At 52.4% G+C, this 25,624-nt stretch overlaps 3 protein-coding genes across 10 annotated transcripts in view; 2 read left to right on the top strand and 1 right to left on the bottom strand.

The window, feature by feature from the left end:
* Positions 1–7,016, top strand: part of TMEM184B (transmembrane protein 184B) — a 32,940-nt gene extending 25,924 nt beyond the window's left edge. For 2 of the 3 annotated variants that reach the window (XM_040596948.1, XM_040596950.1), the window contains exons 9-10: positions 282–305; positions 1,368–7,016. In XM_040596948.1, the coding sequence (XP_040452882.1) occupies positions 282–305; positions 1,368–1,609 (266 nt within the window). In that variant the 3' untranslated portion in view covers positions 1,610–7,016. The remainder of the gene's footprint in view (positions 1–281; positions 306–1,367) is intronic. The other variant, XM_040596951.1, reaches the window with a different exon arrangement.
* Positions 5,716–9,186, bottom strand: MAFF (MAF bZIP transcription factor F). 3 transcript variants are annotated; one of them, XM_040596956.1, is made up of 3 exons: positions 9,117–9,186; positions 7,825–7,878; positions 5,716–7,745 (listed from the first exon to the last, which is right to left on the bottom strand). In XM_040596956.1, exons 2-3 carry the CDS (start codon positions 7,858–7,860, stop codon positions 7,332–7,334), a joined length of 450 nt encoding a protein of 149 aa, XP_040452890.1. In that variant the 5' UTR covers positions 7,861–7,878; positions 9,117–9,186; the 3' UTR covers positions 5,716–7,331. The 3 variants fall into 3 exon arrangements, with proteins under 3 accessions (XP_040452890.1, XP_040452889.1, XP_040452888.1); XM_040596955.1 differs by lacking the exon at positions 9,117–9,186 and adding an exon at positions 8,862–9,053; XM_040596954.1 differs by lacking the exon at positions 9,117–9,186 and adding an exon at positions 8,054–8,728.
* Positions 9,187–9,456: 270 nt separating this feature from the next.
* On the top strand, positions 9,457–25,584 carry PLA2G6 (phospholipase A2 group VI). 4 transcript variants are annotated; one of them, XR_005828077.1, is made up of 17 exons: positions 9,457–10,135; positions 10,649–10,864; positions 11,694–11,874; positions 13,456–13,643; positions 14,885–14,981; positions 15,946–16,128; positions 16,334–16,442; positions 17,046–17,195; positions 18,857–18,947; positions 19,706–19,869; positions 20,368–20,518; positions 20,703–20,839; positions 21,485–21,639; positions 22,376–22,543; positions 23,188–23,366; positions 23,716–23,789; positions 24,308–24,325. XR_005828077.1 is itself a non-coding variant. In XM_040595612.1 (17 exons), the coding sequence occupies exons 2-17, from the start codon at positions 9,927–9,929 to the stop codon at positions 24,444–24,446; spliced, it is 2,412 nt and encodes an 803-aa protein (XP_040451546.1). In that variant the 5' UTR covers positions 9,462–9,754; positions 9,892–9,926; the 3' UTR covers positions 24,447–25,584. The 4 variants fall into 4 exon arrangements, 3 of the variants coding, with proteins under 3 accessions (XP_040451546.1, XP_040451545.1, XP_040451547.1); XM_040595612.1 differs by lacking the exon at positions 23,188–23,366 and having other exon boundaries at positions 9,462–9,754; positions 9,892–10,135; positions 24,308–25,584; XM_040595611.1 differs by lacking the exon at positions 23,188–23,366 and having other exon boundaries at positions 9,462–10,135; positions 24,308–25,584.
* The last annotated feature ends 40 nt before the right edge of the window (positions 25,585–25,624 follow it).

Below are 25,624 nucleotides of genomic sequence, written 5' to 3'. Positions count from 1 at the left end.
GAGGTGCAGGAAAAGAGCAGCCCTTGGGCAGCGTTCATGTAGATGATCCCTCCATCCCAGCCAGCCCCAGAGATTTTGGAAGGACAGTGGTTGCAGCTGGGGGAGATGAGATGTGTGGGTGATGAAAGGGTAAACTGCTGGCAAATGCATGGGGGATGTTTCGGTGGTGGGTCTTGTTCAGTTCTTGTTATTTCCCCTCTCTCTTTTTCTTTCTCCATCTCTCTCTCTCTCCTCTCCCCTTTTTATCTCTCCCTTGCTTTGGCCACTGGTCCCTGATGCAGCTGTTCCATCATATGGGCCATACGGTAGGTACAGCATGCTCTGTGTGTTTGTCTCCATTGGTTTTTAACTGGGATGCTGTTCTGTCCTGATTCGCCTGCCTACTGCCTGCTCTGTCCCTTGTTCCCCCTTCCTTGTGGGTCTGTAACTTGACTGCCTCACACAGCTGCTTTAGGGTTGTCTGGATCATATGTTGTAAAACAGCCCTATAGTCAGTGGCATAACGCCTGGCTTTAGAGCGTTTCTGTCCCAACTGTGTGAATCTTTCTCCAATGAGTTGCTCAGGCTCTCAAAGGAGCCGGTTTGTGCTCTCACCCCAGCCTCCCTTCACTTGCATAATTGCCACAGATCATCAGCATGCTTTGGTTGTTTGGGGAGCTCATCCCCAGGACTGAGCAAAGCTAGAAGCCCATGCTGGAAATGAGACCTAGAAGCCATGAGAAATGGCATCTCCTAGAAGGACACACAGCCTTCCTCTATGCTCAGCACTTGGGTGGGACAATCTCCAACTGTTGATTCCCTCATGGTATCACTGTGACACCTTCCACCCATGAGTGGTTCTGCCTCTATTACTGCCTGTTCCCCTCCTTTCCCTCCTTCATGTTACGTTCCACTTTATGATCTCTTTCCTGTGGGCACTTCAATACCACCCATCAGTCTGAGTTCCAGTGAGTGGGAATGGCAAATGCCATTTCTCCTTTATTTTTAGAATTTCCTTAGTTTTTATGTTCTGAAACCCTTTACAGGAGCACTTCCCTACCTGACTGTCTTCGTTTGCACACCCAAGGTGGCACAGGTAGTCTGTAGTAGAGTTTGTTGCTGTGGGTATGTCCCATTCTCATGGCAAGTCCCCCATTTGGTGCTGAGGTGGATTCACTTGGCTAGCAGTGGCTGGATTTAGGAGCACTACTGGTAAAACTTGACACCATTTGTGTGACGCTTCCTTAGCAGCTGCTTAAAGAAGTCTGTGAAGTAATTTCTGCAGGATCTAGGACTGCATGTTCCCTGTTCTCCTTACCTTCATGTTAAGGTGTGTGTGGGAAGGCAGCAGTATTCTTCACTTGTCTCTCCCTGTCTTACCTTGACAGGTCGCTGTGCTCCCATGAAGAGCATCTCCAGCAGCCTCAAGGAGACCATGAACCCCCATGACATCGTCCAAGATGCGATCCACAACTTCTCCCCAGCCTACCAGCAGTACACCCAGCAGTCAACACTGGAGCATGGTCCACCCTGGCGCAATGGCAGTCATGTTATCTCACGCTCACACAGCTGCTCAGGTGCCCGTGACAACGAGAAGACCCTCTTGCTGAGCTCCGATGATGAATTCTAGGAAGGGAAACTGCCAGCACAGGCTGTCATTTTCCTTCTTTTCTTTTTTTAATTTTGTTTGTTGGTTGTTTGTTTTTTTTTTAATTTATTGAAGCAGAAACATGCAAGTCATATTACTTCCTAGAGAGTGTAGGTTGCAGAAGTGGGCACTTCCCATTAACTTTTGTGGGTACGGACGTGATGAGCATTGTGGAGGTGGGGGAATGGCCAGGACTCCATTCTCGAGCCCATTCCTTACAGCAGCAGTTGACTGGAATTAACTGAAGCAAAGCTCCAGGCTTTGGGGCTCTGGCCTCCCACACCTGTTCAGCTTGGTGCGGAGCGTGACTGGCCAGAACCTGGAGTTGTGGCCAAAAATGTTTTTGGTTTTTTTCCAACAGGACGACCCAACTGCTTTGTATTCCTCTTCCTGAATGCTAATGAAGGCACAGTTTTCTCCCCCAGCTCCCTGGTACTAACAACTACTCTGTGATCCTTGAGAAATGGGATTAGGATGCAGTGATAAGCATTCCTGAGGACCAGACCAGAGACTGGTCTGTTTATAGCCATCTTGAATGCTTCGTGACAAAATGTCTGCTCCCACTCTCCTAAGCACCTGCTTGTGCAGTCCTGTACTTGAGTGAGCGAGGGGGGAAAAAGGACAGAACTTTCTTCCTGTTCCTCCACTTCCTGCATTCCCCCTGCTTCCCATCAGAGCTGATGCTTGCTGAAGCTCAGCAGGGATGGTATTACTGTCTCACAAGGGCAGGGTTTTCTAATCAGCAGGTGTCCAAGCTTCCCATCTCCCCTTCGTTCCTGTGGGGCAAGAAGCCTGCCTGCAGTGTCTGTCTCCTGGTAATGAGACTGAGGTGAGGACTGGCTGTGATAGGTGATTGAGTTTTGTAGAGCTCTGTCCCTTTCATCCCTCTTTGGGAAAGGAAGATACACAAACACTGAAATGTTTTTTCTTGTTTCCTGTCCCCCACCTACATAGCTGCCCCTCTTAAAGGTGTGGATTGCACCAGAGCAGGTGCTGGTCTCCCGCAGGGGGTTCTCCCCCTGCTTGTCATCACTGACTTCCCTTGTGAGCTGCACAAGTTTTGTCCTTAAGCTGGAGTATTCAGGAAGAGATGCTGCACACTCCTCCTTTGCTTTTTATCTCCATAGCTGTTCTGGGCCAAACTGGAACAGACTTGAAACCTAACATGACCTGTGTGGTTAAAATTGTCCCTCTTAATTTCCCAGGTAGCAGATGCTGCTGCACATTTCACAGGCCCTGCAGCAATTGCAGTGATGTCAAGGGTGGAGCCAGTATCCATGGGAGTGGGAGAAGCTTCCCCTTGCTTTTGTTGGGTTTTGGATTGGCCCCTGAGTATTTGGTGGAGCAAAAATAAAAATGATCCTTCTGTAGATCTATCCAGGGACCAGGAAATGCCTCTTGCTTGCTTCAAATTGTGTAGGGGAGGAGGGCGGAGCACACTCAAGTGCCCCCGATCAGATGCCCCTACCCCCAAGCAGGAAGCAAAATGGAGAGGTTGGAGCAAGCTGCTGTGTTCTTGGCTGTAGTTTCTCTGTTCTTCTCCTGCTTGATGCCTACCCTGCCACCAGCAGACCTGCACATTTCCAGCTTGCCCCTTGTTGCTCTGCTGGGAGAACTGGGATCTGGTTTACTGCCTGGAGTTTACCTTTCCTCTTGTATTCTAATCTATGTGTTGCTCATTCACTTTCTCAGAAGGAACTGTAAGTGAAGAGCACCTAATTTCCTCAGCACCTCTGCCAGGAGTTGGGGGGAAAAGGGCTTGAAGAGAGGTAGGTTTGCTCCTTTCTGTGAGGATAAGATAGGGGAAAGCTTAAGGACAGTGTCTCCTTCCATGCTTGCGTGTCTGAGGGGGACTGTGGAGCAGGTGGGAGCAACAGTGCTGACTCTCGAGGCAGCTGGAGGCAGGGTCAGTGGGTCCAGCAGCTTCTCTGCTGCTGGATTTTCCCATTTGTGCACATCCTGCGATGCCATGCAGTTAGTTACCGCTTTTCCTAAATCTGTCGCTGCTTAAATGGACATGCAGATGTGTCTGCCAAGCTTTATGTGGGCTTGGTGTAAAACTCCTTTTCCTCATGCCATAAGCTGCCTGAAAAGTAGGGCTGAAGACTGAATGGGGTTTCCTTCTGTCTTCTATGGCTTTGGTTAATAGTCCTTGAGTGTGAGATATTTATGTTAAACTTCCCCTCTCAGGAAGGTGGGGCATGATCACTTCCTCCCCTTCCCTTGCATTTGCAGGCCGTTGATGATGTCTCAGTGTCACTTAATTGGTGACTGTTCCCAATCTTTGTTGTGTTGGGTGGCTGAGATCTGAAATCTCTGGAATTGCCTTGTTGAGCTTGAAGGTGATCCAGGTTTGGGGAAGCATTTTTTAAAAATTATTCTGAAATGTATGCTGCATATATATGCTGTGCAGAGGATCTGGATATTCTCAAAGCTTCATGTATGTAGTGGTTCTAAGTATAATCCTTTTGCACTAGCTGCCTTTGGAGAAGCCTGGTGAAGAATTAGTGCCCAAACAACAGCCAGCTGCCATGCATTATAATTTTTTATACATCTATATTTTTTAACACTACACAAAATCATCTCTGAGCTTCCTGCTCTCCCTCTTGACAGGCAAATGCCAGAGCAAGGACTGGCTCTGAAGCTGCTCTGGCTTGGAAGAACAAATATCTTCTTATAAGACCCAGAGCTTGTGACCAAGGAGGCCAGGGCATCCGTGGTCTTACAGGTCTGCTTGCCCAGGGCCCCAACAAATGTGTCAGTTCCAGCAGTAGGCCCTTGGAGCAGCTCTCCCTCACCTGCTTCCCCTCTCCTTCCTTCCTTCCTTTTTGTTTACTATGTAACATACCCATGGGATTTATTATTTTTCCATATAGAGTAGTTCTTTGTATATAAATGACTGAAAAAAAAAAAAGTATGATAAATAAGACAGAGGCACCTAGTTTTGTACCTATTGTGTTTAACTGATGCGAGCTCAGCGACAAGCCGCTCTCTCTATTTTGGTCTTTGTGATGTTATACTCTGCAGAAATGAGCAAATATGATGACAAATAAAAATATAGAGATAATATAGATTGTACTTAAGCTGCCTCTGTGTGGTACTGTCTGGGTGACTTGTCTGAACTTATCTTGAGTTTTTGCTCATTGCAGGGTCTGAGGCTTAGTGGGTCATTATGTCTTGTTCTCCTAGTCCTCTTCTTGGGAGGAAAGTCATGCAGTCTGTGTATGCAGGAGCTGATGGAGAAGTAGTGCTACAACAGCCTGGGGCCAAGACATCACTGATGGCCCAAGGCAGGAGTGAAAGCCATTTGTCAAAAACCAGGAGTTGAGACTCCTCTCTATCTCGGGTGCTCAGTGCAAAGCACCTGTGGGAGAAAGGGGGCTGGTTTCTCTGGTTCAGGCCCCAGCAAACAGCAGCTCTGGGCTTTTCTTCCATGAGCAGTGGTGGGGCTGGGGCAGTTTGTAGTGGCAGAGGGAACTTGAATGTAAAACCCAGAACCACCATGTGAGCACTGCAAGCTGCAAGGATGCTGGGCCCTGACCTGCCAGGTTGTCAGAAGCAATGAAAAGTGTTTCCCCTATCTCAGCTCCAAGGAAAGGTGGCTTTTCCCTATGGGGAAGGAGCTCAGACTTCACCTCTTCGTAAGGTGCCTGCCATGCTTCCTTGCTCTGCCACCCATGGATGCAAGCTCCTCACTCTTCCTGAGTCACATAAGGAAGTTTTGGGGTAGAGCTGCCCTGACTGCACCTGCCTCTCCTCCCACCCCAGGTCTAAGGACACCCTGGAGGGACTTTTTCCTAGTGAAAAGCATTATCTTTCCTAAGAAAAGCTGATTCAGCACAGTTGAACCACTCCTGAAAGCAAGCACTTTTGGGGGTGTGATGTTCAGCATTAAGCTTGCTTACAGAGCACTTTTCTTCCAGAGACTATAAATTGGTGTGTGTCCTAAAAAATCATGAGCTGTCCCCACCCCATCTTTTATAGGCACATGCTTGAACGTGTGCTGCAGCAAAGCTAGAGGGAGCCAGAGCAGTCTCAGCGACCACCTTTTCTGCCCGAAGTTCAAGAATGACCAAGCACACTGTCACTGTGGAAAAAAAAACAAACAAACTTGCTTTATTTGTAAAGTCTACAAAATACAGAGGAGTCAGGTAGGACACATACTGTAAGTCAGAAAATAAATAAGTATTTTTTTTTGCTCTATATAAGTATAAGATAAAATGTGATTTGCATATATAAAATATAAAGTACAGCTCTGTACCAACATCCTGGCTGTGCCGAGAGGCAGAATGGCAAAGAGGACGTGAAAATAATTTATGTTCGTGCAATAAATAAACCCAAGAGGAGTTGGAGTGGGGGGGATGCTAACCACAGTGCCCTCTCCGTGAGCAGTGGGCACCTCTCTCCGGGGAAGGATGGAGGCTGCAGCAGAGGGCAATACCCAAAGCAGGGGCAGAAAGGGGCAGGATCATCTACTGCAGCAGATGCCAGGAAGGGTCTGCCTCCTGGTACCTCCCCTGTGCTGCCTGTACTTAGCAAACCAAACTCTTCTACAGCATTTCAGCTTGCTGAAGAGCTGGTTATCCCACACAGGTGTCCAAGCTGGAGGAAAACCAAAGGGAGGCACCTACCTATTTGCCTGCCAGGCAGCTCCCAGGAGCAGGGATGCTCTCCACCCCTGCACCTCCACCCCTCTCTCTGCCCCCACAGCTCTGGCTCTCAGGGTCCAGGAGCACCTTTCCGTGGACTTTGTAGGCAGTGGGGTGCCAGGGAGTGCTTGGTGGGGCTGTACAAGCTGGCCTGCGCTGAGCAAAACAGTGTTTATCTCTGCTCCAGCTGCCTCCGCTTCCTTCCTGCCAGTGCCGCTGCTTTTTGGAGACACCCAGCCAGGCTGAGCGTCCCATAGGCAGGAAGAGGCATGAAGGATGTGCGTGATTGAGAAAGATAAAACAGCAATGCTGCTGCTGCCCTTTGTGGACAACAGCCTGGGCTGACCTGCTCGCATCCCCCAGCTCTCCCCTGCCTGAGCAATCCTCCTCCATCACAAGTCACCTCTGGGTTCCCCCAGCACTGCAGACTGTCATGGCACTTTCCCATCCTACTCACCTTTACCAGGCACCAACCTACAGCCACTTTCTCTTCCCCCTCTGACCTGCCACCTTCCCTCACCATCTCCATTGCTGGAGACTCCAGCCATGCTGCCATCTCTCCCCCCACTTCCAGCCGTGGCCCAGGATGTGGGGCCAGTGCTGATACCCCTTCTCCATCATATCCCTTCTGCCCCTTGCTGTGAAGCCTCTCTCCCCTCCTTTTCCTCCCCGACACATGCTCCTGGGAGTACCTGGCACACACTCAATTCTCCCATTAAAAAAAAAAAAAAAAAAAAAAAGGCACCTGGTGTTTTCCTGCCAGCTTGGAGCTGTGGGATGCTTCCCCACTGCTGCCTGCAGGACTCACCCTTTCTGTCTGCACCCCCCAGAGGGGACGGGGCTGCAGGGGTCACCAGTGGGGTTCTGTCCTCCACCCCAGCACCCACACTGTGTCAGCCCTCCCTACACAGGGGAGCTGGAGGTCAGGGGATGGGGGAAGGAGGATTTTGGGCACAGGTCCCAGCAGGGAGGGAGTTGGGGAGGGGGTAGGAGGCAACTGGTGGGGGAAGGCGCCCTGGGGAGGCCTGTGCCCAGCCAGGGGACAGAGGCCAGCACTAGGAATAGGCAGCCTGATTGGCACCGGACTTGACGATGGTGATGACACTGGCGGTGGCCACCTTGGCAGGGGGCCCGTGGGCGGCCACCGTGCGGGCAAAGCCCTGCAGGGCCTCGTACTTGCCACGGAGGGTGTCGAGCTCCAGGCGCATGGCGGCATTCTCCCGGGCCAGCTTGTCCACCTCCCACTCTAGCTCCATCTTCTGCTTCTGCAGCTCTTCCTTCTGGCAGACGCGCTTCACCCGGCAGCTGGCGGCATAGCCCCGGTTCTTCAGTGTTCGCCGGCGCTGCTTCAGCCTCGCCACCTCCTCCTTGGAGAGGCCACGCAGGTGGTGGTTGAGCTCCCGCACCGACAGCCCCATCAGCTCCTCATCCGACAGCAGCGGTGTGTTCTCCCCCAGCTCCCGCTTCACCTGCCAGAGAGTGGGGTGGTTGCCTGAGACCCCCGAAACCAGACCCCTGTGCCCCAACCCCATTCCCGCTGGCACTCACCTTCAGGGCCTTGCTGGAGAGCCCGTCCGCAGCCATCCTCGCCTCGCACTGGCCCTGCCGAGCAGCCAAGAGAAAAGCCAGTTACCCCTCGCCTCAGCACGGAGGGCACCAGCCCCGCTGGATCCCCTGCCCAGTGCCCATGTCCCCCCACCGCGTGACTCATCCCTACACCACAACAATAATAACAATTGTAATAAGGGCTGCAAAAAATAACGGGGAGAGGCTGGACCTCCCGTTTTTCCTTCATCCCACCCCGCGGTGCTCGGGATGCTGCTCAGCCCCCGGGCCCCAAAGCGCCACAGCCGGGAGGCCGAGGCTTCCCGCCGGGGAGGGGACCCGGGCGCGATCGCCCGCGGCTGAAAAGAAAGTAAAAGCCGGAGCCCGCGGGCCAAACCGGCCGGGCCCCGCGCGTCGGTACCGCCCCCCCCGCCCCCCGCCCGGCGGGCCCGGGCCCCGCGGCTCCCGGCGCCAGCCTCGGGTGTCCTCCGGCTCCGGGGGTGAGGGGTCGGTGCCGCGGTCACTCAGCTCGGGCGGGCGAAAAGTGGCCTTCCGTGATTCAGCAGGCCGGGGGAAAAGTCGCTGAAGAGGCGCCTGTCCCCTTCCCTGGGGGCCGGTCTCTTGGTCCCTCGGGCGGGGAGGGGGCCGGGAGCCCGAGCTGCAGCCCGGCAGCCGCTCCCCACCGCGAGGAGCTCCCCGCTCGCCAGTGGAGCCCCCGGAGGGGCGGGAGGGCCCGGCCGGGGCCGAGAGCGCCCCGCAGGGAAGTGAGGGGCTGGAGAGGGGCGGCGGGGAAGGTGGAGCCGGGGCGGCTGGAAGCTGATGCAATCCGGGCCGGGAGCCGCCGGCGGAGCGGCGGCCGGGACTCGGCAGGGCGGTGCGGGCGGCCCCGAGCGCGGACACCTCCACCCGCCCCCCCCGCCCCGTCCCCGGTCCCAGTCCCCGCGCTCAGTGGCGGCAGAGCGCCCTCCCGCCGGTGCTGGACCCGCCGCACCACGGGGGGAAAAGCCAGGAGCCGAGGGGCCGCCCCGGCTGGCACTTACCGGGAGGCTGCGCTGGTCCCCGCGGGGCCGCTGCCGGGTCGGGCCGTCGGGCGGCGCCTCCAGCCCCGCTCCCCAAGATTACTCACCCGCGGATTCTTTTCATTCATAAAAACACAGTCATGCAATGACGTCACCTTCGCCCCGCCCCCTCGCCGCCGCGGCCGCGCGCCCCAGCCGCTGTCCTTTAAAGCGGCCGCTGCCTTTAAAGGGCCCAGGTGCCGCCCCCGCCTCACACGCCGCCAGCGTGTTACACACCGTGGGCACGAACAAAGCCGTGCTCCCGCGCCGCCGCTGCTTCTCCGAATCCAAGGATGTCGCGCACCCGGCCCTGCCCGGGAGCACAGGACCCCACCCTACCCCAACGCCACGGGCCGCTGCCGCTTTAAGAAGAGCACACACCCCCCCCTCCCGCCCCTCAAAAAGATGGCGCCTCCCGCCTTTCTGCCCTCTTCGGGGATGGCGACGGGCGTGGCGCTGCGGCGCTCGCCGCTCTCCCCCGCCCCAATCGCCCCTCCCCGGGTTCGGCGCCGCTGATTGGCCAGTCCCGGGGGGCGGTGCGGCGATTGGCGGGCGGCCGGCGAAGCGGGCCGGGGGCTGCGCGCGGAGGACGCTGGGGGCCCGTCGCGCTTTGCGGATCCCGTGGTACCCCGGGCGCTGGGCCCGGCCCTGCCAGGCCGCGGGTCGCACCCAGCCCCGGCCCGCCGGGCCCCGCTGAGCTTCCCCCGGCGGCGGGCTGCTCCTCCCGGCACGGGCGGGGGCGGTCGTGGAGGGGGCGTTGCCTGCTGAGGCGGCAGAGGAAGGCCCGTGAGGAGGCGGTCAGAGGTCGGCGGTGGCCGTGAGGCGCTGAGGGGAAGCAGGTGCTTTTCCCGGAGGAGCCAGGAAAGAAACCGCAGGTGCTGGCGCCGGACTTTCCTCCCAGGCGTCGTTTAACCCCGGCGGCTCTCGGTTCTCCTTTCCTGGCACTGGGTCGATAAATTCAGGGAAGGGCAGGGGCCGGGCCAGGCAGAGCCGGTGACCGGGTTTCCCTCAGGGCGTGGGGGCGAAGCCGCCTGAGGCGCCAGGAGGATGCAGTTCTTTGGCCGGCTGGTGGATACCATCAACAGCGTCACCCAAATATTCACAAACCCTTACCGGGTGAAGGAGGTGCCAGCTGCGGAGTATGCTGCTCATACCTGCCTAAAGAAGGAAGGCAGGGTGGCCCTGTATAAGAACAGCCTCGCTCGATCGTGGGATTGCCTGCTGGTGAATCCCCAGAGCCCACAGGTTGCTTTCCGGTAAGTGGCAGACCTTTAGCAATCACTGCTCAAGCGTGAAACAAAAGACCCGAAATCTCCAGCCCCAGGACGGTAGTGTTGTGTGGGTGTGGGCTGATGTGTTTGATCAGCACGTGGGCTCCTGAGGAGTGCGAGGCCCTTGTGTGTGCTGATGGAGGAGTTGTCATCAAAACAGCTTGTGACAACAGGGCAGGACAGAGTCCAGACACTCTGAAAACAGGCAACTGAAATGGGTACTCAGATCAGAACATCCACAAGTTCCACTCGTACTGTTGCTGCTTTAGCATTTGGAGCATGGGATACTTGAGCCCAAAAGTAAACATTCCTCAGGAAGAGGAGACTCTCTCTGCTAATGAAGTAGGCTCCCTTCCCTGGGAACAGCCATGATACCAGATGAGGAGGAATAGGAAAGTCCCCAGCACTAGTGTTTGGAGAAGAGCTGTTTCTCTAAGAGACATGGGATGGAGGTTGTTTCTTTGAGCAGGACTAGTGCTGCATATGCCTTTCCTCCAGGCTCTTCCAGCTTGACAATGAAGCAGATGCCCTGATGCGTTTTGAGCAATATGCCGGGCAGCTGCGCCCTTTCTACGAGAGCTCGTGCCAGCCCTTGTCACTGGAGGATCTCCAACAGCTCAGTGACTGCTTCCGCAACCACCCCAGCTGGTCTTCAGCACATGTCGCGGTGGAGATTGGCCGTCGTGAGAACTTTCGACACAACTGTGTTCTGAGGCAAGGGCTGGGAAGGGTCTCTGATGGGCCTGGTGCTGGGAAGGAGCTTGGGAGGGCAGGCTGGGCCAGGTTAGTCTGTTCCAGCTTGATGTACCAAAGCCACAGGGGCTACTTCTTGGAGGAGCTGAACACCTGTGGTTACCGCAGAGGCTGAGTTTAAAAGTTCTGGCTTGGGTGTATCTTGCCTGAATGACAGATGGGGTAGCAAAAGGGGTCTAATGGTTGCTGTGTAAGCTTACTGGGGGGCTTTCAACCTGCTACTGTGGACATAAAAGCCCAGAGCTCTGGTGTTTGAGCTAAAGGATTGAAATGTTTTGTTAGGGGTACTAATTAGTTTTTTATAGCCCTTGTGGAGCTGCTTTTTGGATAGTGTTGTGGCTGACTTTGTAAACCAGAAGAGGTACAGTAGAACTGTCTTTCTGAAAATGTTTTTTTGGCCATAAGCCCTTGCAGTCTTTCCATGGGGAAGTTCACTGAAGATAGGGTAGGCTAGTGAGGACTTAGGGGACTGGGGATCTAATGGCAGCACCTCTGCCAGGTTGCTGACTATAACCTGTCTCCTGTTCCCCTTTGGACAGAGGGAGCTGCTCCCATAGCGGGGGCAGAGGAAGGAGCAGTGTGTCAGGGAGAGGGTCCGTGGCACAGATGCTTGGTAGCCCTTTTGTGTGCTCTTTCTGTGGCAAGAGGCTGGGCTTTCATGAACTTTGTGGTTCACACCAGCTGGGCCTGTCACAGACATGGAAGGTACCTTTGTGTCAGATCCCGGGGCAGCTGCACATCTTCCTCCTCACAGCCCTTCCTTGGCCTCATGTTGACTCATCTCTTGCAGCTGTGTGAATAGCACAGACAGTGAGGATGGCTGTACCCCAATGCATCTAGCGTGCCGCAAGGGAGACATGGAGTGCCTGCTGGAGCTGCTGGAATGCCATGCACGGGTGGATATTACTGACAGGAATGGGGAGACTGTTTTCCATTATGCTGTGCGAGGAAACAACCCCCAGATCATTGAGGTGGGAGTGATTTCAAAGCTGGGGGGGAGTGGGGCTGGAATGGGTCCTCTCTGTGCTGTGAGGAGGGAAACAGGAAAATAGCTGCAGACAGGGGAGGAGAAAGTTCCCTCTGCTGTAGCATTGAGTTAATGCTTGAGGCTGATTTCAGCCTCTTTCTTCCCCCTTTGTTCGTGCTGTTTGCCATAAGCAGGCTCTAGATTCCACTCTGCAGTGGGACAAAGATAGTAAGGAAGTTTCCTCGGCAAGTGTCCTTCATTGCTACTTGCATCAGGCTCTCATCCTGCCTTTTGTCAGGCCCTTGACTTTCCCTTCTCTGTCTCCTCTGAGCAGTGTATTTGGTTCTGCCAAATATTGGGCAGTGTGCTCCTGTGGGGGAGCGTTTGTTTAGGCCACTGGTGGGGAAGTACCGGCTGCCCACAGGCTGAAGGACAGTTTGGAGCTACCCTGGGCTTTCCTGAGCTGCAGAACCTGTTCTTTGGACTGAGTGGCCTTGCACTGGGCACAGTGATCAGAGCCTCGAGGCAGAGAGAGTCTGAAGCCAGAAGTGTTCTCGATTGCTGAGAAGTGCTGGGCAGAGTGACAGAGTTCATAAGGCCGTGGGTGGCCTTCTATGTTGGTTCTTAGGGTTCATCAGCTCCCCAGCAACCCAGAGTGAGCGTGAGACCAGCTCTCCCCTATGTTGCAGCTCCCACATTTGCCCAACACCTGTTGTGACAGCTCTCCCTCTGCCTGCCAGACTGTGCTGGGGTTTCCTAATGCATGATGGGGGAGGGATGACGATCGGGGCTTGCCATGCTGTGGAGCAGGTCAGTTAGGACCTTTGTATTAAAAAGATACCCTCTTCCTTTAATTCTCTGAAGGCAGCAACTTGCCTTGTTGTTATGGAAATACTTCCAGGTCTGGTCTGTCTCCTGTTTGTTTCTTTGCTCTCTTGATTCCGTGCTAATCCAGAGAAAAGAAACCAAATTCCTGCTTCTCTTGTGTGCAGCAGGGCTTCTGGGGTTTCCCCAGTACAGCAGTGGGATATTTTTGTGTAACAAACCAGTCAGCTGATAACAGGTCTAAATTTATGGGGACAGTAGGAAAATTGCTTCAAACATATCCCCACATGTATATTTTGAAGAGAATCCTGTTTGTATCTGACAGCAATGGTGGATGGAGTTGCAGTGGAGGTTGAGCTCCTGCCCGCTGACTGTCTGTGGTACCTGATGGGGCCACAGCAGAAGAGGAAACTACTGGTTTCAGTTAGTGCTCTCATTTGGTTGGGCTGAGCTTGGCTTATGCACTGGGAGACGCTGGGAGTCTACTGGGTTGTGTCGTTCAAGGTGGTGTGAGCCCTTTTCAGCTGAAGGGTGTCTTGGAAGCACACGGGCCAGAGGAAGAGGGCACAGACAGCAGTGATAAACCCTCTGGGGAGAGAAAACCAGGAGTGCTTCCATAGCTACTGTGTTGGAAATGGGTGGAGAGGACAGCCTGTAGGGTTGTGGGGAATCCAGTACTCCAGAGTCTGTCCTTAGAGCTCAGTAGGAGGGACAGTGCTTTTCCATGTCTGTCTACTTATTTATTGTCTCCTCTTCCCAGCTCCTGGGCAGAACCCCAACTGCTGGCTTGGACCACCTGAGCCACGAAGGGCTGAGCGCTCTGCATCTGGCTTGTCAGCTGGGCAAAGAAGACATGGTTCGGTCTCTGCTGAAATGCCGTGCCAGCTGCAGCATCATGGGGACGCTGGGCTACCCCATCCACACAGCACTGAAGTTCTCCCAGAAGGGGTAAGTAACTGCTTGGCCTGCCAGAACAGGGCTCTTCATCCAGTCTGAGGACCTGTCTGCTTGCTCAGGGTTGTCTAAGACTGGACATCTTTCAGGGCAGTGCTCAGTAGGAAGATGTCCTGTGCTGTCCTCTGCTTTGTCACAGAGTTGGCAAAGGAGTAGAGAAATGTTGGTGTGGGAAAGAAAGAAACACAGGAAAAAAATATTTCCCTGAAATTATCTATGTATATAATTTAGTGTCAGACATCAAGAGAAAAACACAGATAATTTTTTTTAAATGTTTGTGAAATACTTTATCTCAAAATGAGCTGTGAGAAGATGATTTACTGATGCTTAAATGGTACTGCAAACTGGTGTACCTGTTTGCTTTTGAGTGTTCTGATCCTAATAAGCTTTCATTTCAAAGTCTAGTTATGGCTGTCTCCTGTAGGCCAAAGGTACTCTCTTGACTTTTAATAACACACTCTGGCACCAAATCAAGAGAGACACAATGTTTACTCCCTGTTTTGTTTTCCCTGGAGAAATTTGATTCTCTTTGTACTTAATTTTCACAGTGTCCAAGCTCTACAAAGTAGGGTGTTCAAGTTAACAGTAGCTGCTGCTAATTTTTCAGCATTTTCAGAAGTGCTTTCCAACATTAGAGACACATTCAGAAGCCAAAACTGTGCTTAGGTCTTCTTAGTTTGCAGTGGGGCTTGGTCTCTTGTACGTGGTTTGTTTGGTGGTATTACAGAGTGGAGAGCGTATGCTTGTTTCCTAAGTCTTAACTACCCACACTTTCTAGGCACCAGTTTATTCACAGTAGGTGTGGGGGTTTTTTAACCCATGGGGAGGTACGCAGATTCTTAATTTCAGCAAGTATTTAACTATTTCAGTTTTATCCCCACATTTCCATGGAGAGAGAATGAGAAGAATTTCCCCTCGGGTCTTGAGAGTTCCCAGAAATGCCAGATTTTCCTGTATTGGAGAAACACCCAGATGTTGCTCCACAACATGGAACTGGGAAGGGATTTTCATGCTTCCTCTGAACACTGTGCTGCTTGTATGCTTCCTGTTGTGCCCTTCCTTTCTAAAATGAGCAAAACAAAACTGCAGCTGAGGAACTTGCAAGTGTTGCAGAGAGCCTGCTGCTGCTGAAGGGTTTCCTGAAAGGCGCTGGGTGGAAGGCAGGTGCTGATATGAGTGGAGGTGCTGAGTCAAGACAGGAGCCACGCATCTCTTCATCTCATTGTCTTTGCCAGGTGTGCCCAGGCCATCCTCGAGGCAGATGCCAGCCAGGTTCGCTCCAAGGACCCACGCTATGAAGCCACTGCACTGCACTGGGCGAAGAAGGCAGAGGTAAATGGAGCCAGTCCATTGCGAGGGCCTGTGCTGCCACCCAGCACCCTGCTGCTAACCTGTCCCTTTCTGAGTGAGTGCACGTCAGAGCCCTGGGAGTGTCAGAGCCCAGCCAGCAGCCCCGTATTTGATTCTCTTTGCCTTGTGTCAATCAGTGCAGTCTTCCGTGGGGGACAGAGCAATGGCGCCTTGCAGTGAAATAAACTGGTGGCCTTATCCCTAGTACTTCATCCATGGCTGCAGAACTGCCAGCTTGTCCCTTTTCCCTTTTGTTGAGGAAATTGTAGCACTGTCGCTGAACCACGGTTGCCCCCGGGGGAGCTCTCTTCTCATTACCTGCCAGTTTTGTGGGAGGAAACAAACTGATACCTTAAAAAGTGCAGGAGGAGTGTGAGGTAGGCACAGAGTGGTGGCATGTGGGTTTTGGCCCATCTTCTGCCAGAGATGGGCTGGTCAGTGGTGTCACGTGCCATGCTGCAGCACCTGAACGGTGCTTATTGCAAACAGAGGATGTTCCTATGGCAGGACTGTTTTGCCTCCTGCAGTATCACGTCCCCCTTCAGAAATGTCCTGTGGAGTTTCAGAGCAGGCATAAATCTGCTTGGTTTATAAAGAAAAGATCAGAAAGCAAACTTTTTCCCTCCAGTCTGCAAGGATTCTGATCTGAGTAGGAACTTTTTTTCTCTGTTGATTTCAGCCAGTTGTTATACGTGTGTTTAAGTCCCCAAACATCCAGAAGCTCTGGCCAGATTGTGAAACCACTAACTAGTTCTGTGGTAAAAGACAGAGAAACTCCATCTCCAGTGCTTGCAAAAAAGCAGCTGACATCTGCCAGCCAGCTGTATCCAGGCTAAGTCTCCCTCCTCTTCCCCTGTTTTCCTTGCCATGAGACCTGGATCGTTTGAGTGCCCAGGCGGTTGTCCTAACCATCGCTTTCTCCCTTCTTGACCTGGCATGTGCACAGATGACACAGCTGCTGCTTGAGTATGGCTCTGAGGTGAATTTGACCAGCCGGACGGCTGACATGGCTCTGCACATTGCGGTCAAGAGGGGACGCTTTGACTGCGCCATGGTACTGCTGACACATGGAGCCCAGACCAATGCCAGGGGTCAGGATGGCAACACACCACTGCACCTGGCCATGAAGGTGAGTTTTCTGCAGAGGTTGCTGGGAAAGAGAGAGAGGATTTTCTTGAAGGGTTGAGGCAGGGACGCACTCCTTTAAAATTCTGGCTGTTGTCTTTCATAGAGTGGTCCCTTGTGGGTACTTTGGCTAATGAGGAGGGAGGGAATGAGAAATCAAGTAGCCAAGGGGAGCATGGCTCTTGACTGAGCTTTTTCTTGTTCCCTAGCATGACCACCTGGATATGATCAAAGCAATCATCGTGTTTGGAGGAGATGTCGAGATACCTAATGATTTTGGGGAGACACCAGGGCTGTTGGCAGCCAGGAGCAGCAAAGGTAAGGGAGCATGTAAGCAGCTTTACAGGGTGAGCCTGGCATCTTGTTTCCCCTTGGTGGTCAAGACAGTGTCTTGAGGAGAAGTGGAAACATGCCAAGTGTGAGTGATGCTTCTCCAACATGCTTTCCCAGCTTCCAATTGCTCACAGGGGAGGCGCTTCCTGAGTTAGCGGTGTAGGCTTTGTGTTAGTAGCCCTTGATGAATTTCTATTCTAAGAGACAGAGATGCAAGAGGAAAAGCTGACATTCACTCCCCCTCTTTCAAGCCACGATGTCAGGCACTGCAGGCTCACAACGGGATGACACAGTGTTGCTGAAGCACCCTGGTGTAAGCAGACACAGGAGGCTTTTCAGTGGCAAGAACTATGTGGCACACGCCCTTGAAGCTGCACAGCATTGGTACCCCTGCTGTGCACAAGTCCTGCTGCACACAAGTCCTGGTGCCTGGTGTTCAAGGAGAGATACCCAGGACATGCTTTCCCCTTCCCCAGGTCATACCAGAGGTTTTGTTGAGGGTCAGGGTTGCTGTGAATTTGGCAGAGCCCCGTGCTGATGTGTGCATGCACTGATTCTCTTTCTGATTTGTGACCTTCGTCGCCTAAGGTGCGAACCGGAAAGTGCTCTTAGACCTGCTGCAAACTGTAGGGACTGAACGCTGCCACCCACCCAACCCTGACTCCCCAAGCCTGGCACCATCTGCTTCCTCCTTCCTGGAAGGCCAGCCTTCCTCACGGAGCAACTTCAACAGCTTAGGTAAAGCCTCCCCTGGCCCTCCCTTGCTCTCCTTCCCTCTTGCTTCACAGTGCTGTCTCAGATCTCTTCTTCAGATGGGTTGTGCTCTGGGGACTGTCTCCTACTCTCAGTTTCTGGTGACTTTGTCCAATTCAGCTGTTGCAGGATCCCGTCTCTTTTCTCTGCTTTTCCTCTGTGTGTAGTCTAAACCCTTGTACTCTAAACTTCTGTTTTATAGACCTGACACACTGCAGCTCTGCAAAAAGGAAAGGGAAGAATGATTCCCTCGCCTCTCTGTAAGAGATGTAGGACTTAGTTGCCCACATGTTGTACTTTATCCACTAGGCCATGTACAGAAGGGAGGTACTTTCTGGTCTGCCTTGAGGACCTCCTGGTGTTGGGCTGGGCACAGGGAAATTAGAAGCATCAGTCAGTCAGTTCCTGGAGGCCAGCGGCTGGGAGAGAGAAGGGATGCAGCCCAAGGATAAGTGACTCTGGTCACAGGTTTTACATTACACATAGGAAAAGCCTACCTTAGGACATATGATTGTGTATAACTTGCTCTGTACTGCCCAGACTGTGTAAATAAGCCTGTGGGTCTGTGGTAGGTGCCAGGCTTTCCTCCTCTAGGGAGCTCCAGATCTCTGAAGAGGCAGCGGGAGGGGTTATGGAGTGGGCAGTGGGTGAGTTGGCTTGGAGGGAGGCTTGGACCCTCATGAGAGGGGCATGCAGGGAGATAACAGCTGCTTGTGGTCAATTTACCCTCTCAGGTTGGTGATTTCCTTTGCAAAGACCTTCCTGTGGGGCTAGAGGACGCGCACCCCACCCCCAGGCCCTGCAGTGTGTCTGTCACAAGTCTCACTGGCTAATGACACCAAGACTTTCTTCTCACGATGGCCTTGTGAAGGCAACCCTCCAGTTTCAGCTCTGATGCAGTGACAGAGGAGGACCCTTTTTCATCATGGACTCTGACCCGTGAAGAAACTCCTCACCACATTCATTGTCACCAATGGCCACCTTCCGGCCTGGGCACTGGCAGAAATACTTAACTTCTTTCCCCCTGTTCTTTTGGCTTCGCAGGCTGGCTTCTCACCTAGTCTGGATTGGTGCCCTGCACCCAGGGTGGCCTGGGTGTACGTCAGCTGAGGGGTAATGACAAGCCACCCTGTCCCCACAGTTCTGCCTAGGTTACCTTGCAGGAGTAGATTTAGGTTTTACCTTAAGGCTTGCAATAAACTGCTTAGTGGGCACGCTGCTAGGCTCTGCCTTCTCTCGTGCCTACTGTGCTCATCATCTGCTTGTACAAATCCTTCATCTTTGCAAGTCCATCTCCAGCTGCCTGCTCTAAAGGATGGGGTTTTTCCTCTTTGGTGTGGAGTTTAATCTGGGGGGGGCGCCTGGTGGCTATGGGTAAGATGGCTTCTGTCTCCTGCAGGGAGCTTCATTCAATTGGGAAGGGAATTGGATGTTCTTTGTGTGATTATGGTGGAAATCGTTGACTGCACTGGTGGGAGGTTTGCGTACCCTGACGCAGAAAGAAAGTAGGAAGAGTAATTCAAGGTTTTCTCATTGGTTAAGTTGAAATTGGGTGACTGCTGCCTCTGAAGCACATGTCAGAGGATTCAAGTAACAAAGTGGTCTCTAATTTTTCTTTTTCCTTTTGCATGTTCATGGCCCTCTAGGGTACGCGGACCTTCTGTATGTTTCTGCAACGCTCGGACAGTTGTTGAAGGCACCAGATGTTGTGGACTCACCAAGTGAGGGTAGAAGAAAGTAAGTGAGAAACAGTTTCTGTCCAGGCTCCTGTGCAACTCAAAGGTGGAATCTGTGTGTGAATTTTCCCCACCCACGTCCATGGGTGTGATATCCTCAAACTGACATCATTTAATGTCCATTGACATTCCAGTTTTTGCCAGAACCTTGTGATAAATCTCTGTTCCCATAAATGATCACCGCCTGTTCCTGCCTGCAGCTCTGGAGCTGCAGTGGAGCGTGAGCTCAGCAGGTGAAACCCCTGCTCTGTCCCTCCTGTCTGCTGCTAGGCACCAAATGCTGTTTTGGCTTTGTGATTTCCCCACCTCCATACACTGCCCTGATGCTCACCTAGCTCTTTTGCTGGGCTGTGCACTGCTGCACCTTGCCTTGCATGGAGCAGAGGGAGGACAGGCACCGAAATGCTGCTAGCAGCAACTTAGGGCTGACTGCTTTTTATTTATGAGACTATACCCATTACTGCATAGTAAGGGACAGGATGCGTTTTTGGCTTGTGAATGTCTCTCTGGTGTAGAGGTTAGAAATGACTAAAAGAGCAAGTGGTGTTGCACCAGGTTTGATGAGGCTTATCTGGCCGTGTCCAGTCTTACTTGCACCTGAGAAAGCACTGCTGGATTTATTTGTTCACTTACACTGTCTGCAGCGGTGTTCTTGTTACTGGTGTTGTATTCCATCCCCAGGGCCACATTCCCATGTGGCATGTTGTGATTTGTAAGCTCTCCCACAGCTCCCAGTCATCTGTGTCTGTCTCTCTCCAGTCATGACCGCCTCCTGTGCCTGGATGGAGGGGGCATTCGGGGCCTGGTTCTCATTCAGCTCCTCCTGGCTATTGAAAAGGCTGTGGGCCGTCCCGTTCGTGAGATTTTTGACTGGATTGCAGGGACCAGCACTGGGGGAATCTTGGCCTTGGCTATTGTACATGGTGAGGATGATGCAAATAACAGGCCCCTTCTTGCTCCTGTGGGCTCAGATGCTTCTCTGTGGGGAGTGGATGTGGGGTGGGAGCAGCCTCTCTGAGTCCCAACTGAGATTGTCCTTGCCAAAGGAAGGAAGGGATATTTATTAATGAAAAAAAGCCTAGACCTGGCTTTGCGCTCGCTTCTCACATCAGCTGACCGTGAGCAGCTTTCTGGGTTTTGGGAAGTGCGTGGTGGCAGAGTGCAATGTTCTGTTCTTCCCGTTCTCCCTACGGGGGTTTTGCAGCAAGGTGATCAACACTCTCTGGTAGTGGGAGACTACACTCCAGGTTTGCCCTTCCTCTTCAGTCCTTCCCAGTTATGTTGCCAAGGTCCAAGCAGATGACAGGCAGCTCGGGAAGGGGATGGCATTGGGAGTGATGCCTCCCAGCTCTGATGTGCTGTTTGTTCTGCCTGTCCTTCCTCCCACCCCCTGCTCCTGCTGCTGCTGTTGCCTGTCTCAGGGAAGTCCATGGACTACATGCGCTGCCTGTACTTCCGCATGAAGGACGTGGTGTTCCAGGGATCTCGACCCTATGAGTCGGAGCTCCTGAATGAGTTCTTGAAGCAGGAATTTGGGGAAAACACCAAAATGACAGATGTCCGAAACCCCAAGTAAGTCCTGCAGGAGCCTGCGCTGGTTGATGCTCTCCTGAGTGTGCTCTAGATCCCTCTCAGCAGAGATGCTCAGCCTGTCCTTAGAGCAGATTCGGAGGAGTGTGATGTGCAGACTATTGAAGCCTGTTCATGTACATGTGTTTTCCATTTTACTCTTATTCTGTCATGTCCTTTCCCCCAGGGTTATGGTGACAGGGACACTATGCGACCGGCAGCCAGCTGAGCTCCACCTTTTCCGGAATTACCCTGTACCAGAGACAAAAACCTCCACTGAATACAAGACAACTGCTTCTTTCAAACCGCTCACTCAACCAGAAGGTAAATGCTGGCACACAGCAGTCCAGCTGGTTGGCAGGGGAGGGTGCTATCCCTCAGAGACAGGCGATTTCCTGTTCTTCCCCGCATTGCTCTGAAAATTGAGGTGTCCAAGCAGTGGCTTATCCCTGATGGTGACTTGTAGCTTGGTCCTAGTGATGGTCCTATATTTCCTTTTCTCTTCTCTCCTCCTCCCTTGGCTTCTCTTGTAGTGGGAACAGGGGCTGGCTGGTGAGGTTCATGAGGAAGGGGTCTGCTAGAGGAATCCTGTGTGCCGTCAGTACTTGTCCCTGGGCTCTCGGGAGCAGATTAAGACAGAAAAGCAGTGTAACTGAAACATGGGGCCCCCTCAGCTTGCTGCTTGTTTGTCCAGCAAATGCAACTGGTTCACCATCAAAATAGCTGCAACGAAGCTGATAGAGTGTGAAATTGACCCAGGTTACGTAGAGAGTGAGAACATCTTTTCAAGACCCCCAAAATAATTCTGTCCATCCAAGCAGAGGCCTACTGTTGGGAGAAAGAGGCACGGCTGTCCAGGGCAGGGTCGTCTGGGTTTGCAAGCCTGCCTGCTTTGTGTTGGTGAAAGCAGGGTGCTTCCTGAACACAGGAAAGTTGCTGCAAGAGGCTATATGCTTTCTCTCCCCCCAGACCAACTCGTATGGCGTGCTGCTCGCTGCAGTGGTGCGGCTCCCACTTACTTCCGGCCAATAGGCCGCTTTCTGGATGGCGGGCTGCTAGCCAACAACCCAACCCTCGATGCCATGACGGAGATTCATGAGTACAACAAGACGCTGATCAAGAAGGTGAGGGAAGTCCTGGCACTGACTGGTAACTGGGGCTTTAATGACTCCACTGAGCTTCCCTTGAAGGGGGAGAGAGTTTGGGAATGAATGCCTCTCTGGTGGATGAACAAGTTAGCAGTGCAGCACCCTATAAAGGAGTGTCTGGAGGGGAATGTGTGTTGGGAATGGTGACTGAGGGGTGAAATACCTCTTCCAACAAGGGTGCGAGATGAGGAAACAGCCCCGTCAGCCTGTCCTTGCTACTTCAAGCAAGGATGCTTCAGCTGATTTTTATATGACTCTTGACGCAGCTCTGCAGGGCCTTTTTCTGTCCCAAAATAAAGGGAGAAGATGATGGTAGGGCACTCTGCAAGGCTGAAGAATGAATGCCTTCTGTGGTGTGGCAAGTTCCTCAGAAAGGTGACTTAACTACTGGTAGCTACTGCTCCCTGTAGCTGAAAGGGGAGGTGTATTGCCAAAATGACTGAAAAAAATTGGACGGTTTCACAGTCACCTGGTCCTAGGGCTCATCCTTGGGGTGATCCCCTGGGTTTGGGTGCAGTCAGGGGTGTAAGGGACAGAACAGTGCGACTGTTAAATCACCTGTTTCACCAGGCAGTATTAAAGGGGGAGGATGGGGGAGAGAAAAGGCTTCCAAGGCTTTTGCTGGCTTTCAGAGCTTCCCCAAGACTGCTGTGAAAGATGTACTTTGCCTTGATCGTTGGTCCTTGTGAACAATTCTTTTGTTTGTCCACAGGGTCAGGGGCAAAAAGTAAGAAAATTGGGGTTGGTGGTCTCCCTGGGGACAGGGAAGCCTCCACAGGTCCCGGTGAGCTCTGTGGATGTTTTCCGCCCCTCCAACCCGTGGGAGCTGGCGAAGACTGTCTTTGGGGCCAAGGAGCTCAGCAAGATGGTGGTGGATTGTGTGAGTACTGGGGGGGGGGGGGGGGGGGCGGGAAGACCCCTGGGGCTGCTTGCAGGGAGGGAGCAAAGGTTTTCGGTCTTCATCTTCTTCCTTTTGGAAGCAAATTATATTTCCTTGAAACTGCTCCGGCCATGGCCAGTTCAAGGAACGGACATAGTGGGTAACTTAAGAGTTGTGTGAGCACAGCAAGTCTGAAGCCCTGTATGCCTCTTTGGGGTTTTGAGTACCAAGGAGAGGTTCTTGCAGCTGAAAGGAGCTAAGGACAGGATGGTGGTCAGTGACCCTTAGGGACGTTTGCAGGTATGAGTTCATGAAACTTGGTATCTTCCCAGGGAGCACTGAGCAACCTGGACGAAAAAAAAACCCACACGTCACGCCTTGGGAAACAGCAATTTGTTTTTCTTCAGGAAAGCTTTGTTATTCTGACTGGGAAAATCAGTAAATGCTAGAGAAGTGGGCGTATCGCTAATAAAAAGCAGTAGTTCAGAGCTGTGGTTAGGAGTGTGTAATAAGCATCCATTCTTGCATGCTTTGAAAAGATCATTAAATTTGAGCATCAAAACGCTCCAAATGAATGAAAGCCAGAAAGATCAGAACTGAGGTTCTAACTATAATCTTAATTCTGTTGCTTTGTCTCCTTTTAGCTTCCTAAAGCCAGAAAATACCCAGAGAGGTCCCTCTGCTTCCCCTGTCTTTTATTTCAGGGCTCCCAGGGAAGCTGTCCCAGGATAGGCCAGAAGGCCTGTAGCAATCAAAGGCTCTACTGGTACTGGGCTTGGGCAGAAATGGATAGAGATGAAATCCCAAGGCAGCTGTGATTCAGGTCATCCTGGCGGTTTCTTTAAGGGAATCCGCTTGGTGCTGTGATGGATGGGGAGTCTGTAGGGTACAATTTTTTGTGTTCCAAGGATCAGGAATACTGTTCTTAGATTTTAAAAAAAAACAAAACCAAAAAAAACCCCAAAAACCAAAAAAAAACCAACAACCCAAAACCCATACAAATAAAAAGCCACCCCGCTCTTGGTGGTGAATGGTGCCATTCAGGATGTACTTGCTCCTGGTTTTCCCTCTGCAGCTTGTGCAGTTCGATTTGGTGCCAGCAGAGCCTCTTGCAAGCAGGGGGAGAGCAGTGTGACAGTCAGGCTGTAACTGTGGGCCTGTTTCTCCTGCAGTGCACTGACGCAGATGGCCCAGCTGTGGATCGTGCCAGGGCCTGGTGTGAGATGACAGATACCGCATATTTTCGGTAGGAGCTTCCTTTCCGCTTTCTGAACAGACCTATTTTTACCCCTCTTGCTTCAGACCTGGCTGTGGCATGTGTCATCCCAAAGAGTGTCCCCTCTAGAGGCACGCCTGCTCAGACTTGTCCCCCTGCCCCCTCTCCTCGTGCCTCAGTGGCATAACGGCAGATGCCGTGACCCGTTGTATGAGCTGATGCACCAAGCACGCCTTGTCTGGGGTTGGTTAGCTGGGGCTTGGGGGATGCTGTCGATCAGGGTCCTTCAGGGATGCACCTCCTGCCCTATCCCACCATGCACGGTGTGGTTTAGACTCGTGGTGCAGTTGAACTGTAGCTCAGCTTTGAGTGTGGTTGGGCCCTGGAGGAGAGGGGGAAGGCCTCTGCTCTGCCAGCCTGCTAGGTAAGGACACGTGAACACCCAAGCCAGTGGGAGCCACTTTGCACAAGTCTTGCACTCGGCAGGCTCGTTGCCTTGTTGGGTTTGCATCTGTTCCCAGCTTGTGATGCTGTCTTGCCATATGCAGGCTTAGCCCTCAGCTGCACACGGAGGTGATGTTGGACGAGGTGAACGACACTGTGCTGGTGAACGCTCTCTGGGACACCCAGCTTTACATCTACCAGCAGCGGGAGCAGTTTGAGCAGCTGGTGCAACATCTCTCCTGATGACTTACGTGGAGGTTCCTGTTCTGTGTCCTGATGGCAAGGAGTAGCACTTGAAACTGAAATGGCTTGGATTTGCCTTTGAACCAAGGTGTTGACGTGGGAGAGGGACTACTACTACTACTACTAATGAAGAAATAATTATATTTAATAGACAAGAGTCCACATACACATGTATTCCAGGAGTCACCCATGTATACCTGGGCAGCTGTGAAATGCTGACAGTTGTCTTCATACTGTAGCCCCATCTTTGCTGCTGCCCTGCTGTGTGACCGTACAGCCCTTCCCAGAAGCCAGAGCCCTCACCTACCTGTCTTGAGCTGTAACAGCTGGAGTCTGTCTCCTGTCTGTGCAGCACCTCTACTGACAAAGTGCTGTTCACCTTCCCTTGTCACAGAATGGGCCAAGGCTAGATAAAGCTTCAGGGATTACTTGGCCCACTGGGGTCAAGGTGTTCCAGAATGTATAGTATGAGGAAAAGGGATTATTCTTCCCTCAGCGTGCCTGATTTGAATGGGAGCAGAAATGCTGCGACTTTCTGCAGTACGTATGATGCAGAATGTTGCAGCTGACTTTGGGAGAAGGGGGAACCTTTCCTGAGCCAGTTAGCTTTTGTAGCACCTTTCCCTTTCCCCTCCAAGATGGGCTGGCAACACAGATACTGACTGCGCCCAGGGTGGGAGCAGACCCCCGTCAGAGACTGTTTTGTGCCACCTGATTTGCTGTGCTACTCTGCTCCAGGACTGAGATGTAAAAGCCTGTCTTACAGCAAGCTCAAGTTGAGGGACAACAGCCTTGGCTTGGTAGAGAGATCATTTCTCTTTATTCTTAATGTGGAATTGAAATGATCTGAGATCAGTTCCCAACCAAAAAAGCTGACCCTGTGACAATTTGGATTTACCTTTTTTACTGCTGGAAATCCCATTGTGACTGCTACACTATTCAATGTTTCTGCAGTAGGTTTTGCAGGTATTTATGAATAATTTGTATATCTATTTGGAGGCGTTTTAAGGGGTAACATGAAAAACTGAATTCTTAATTGCTCTTGTCTGAATGGACTGCTGTTGTGAGCAGTGCTTCTATGCAAAACTAATATGACCTGAAATAAAGAGAGGTTTATGTTTGGTTCCACTGTCATGCAGTCCGTGGTTGTCTTGTCTCTCTCTCTCCCACCTCCACCA

This window comes from Falco naumanni, chromosome 5, assembly GCF_017639655.2.
Source record: "Falco naumanni isolate bFalNau1 chromosome 5, bFalNau1.pat, whole genome shotgun sequence".
NCBI classification, from domain to species: domain Eukaryota; kingdom Metazoa; phylum Chordata; class Aves; order Falconiformes; family Falconidae; genus Falco; species Falco naumanni.
This window is presented reverse-complemented; position numbering and strand designations above follow the sequence as displayed.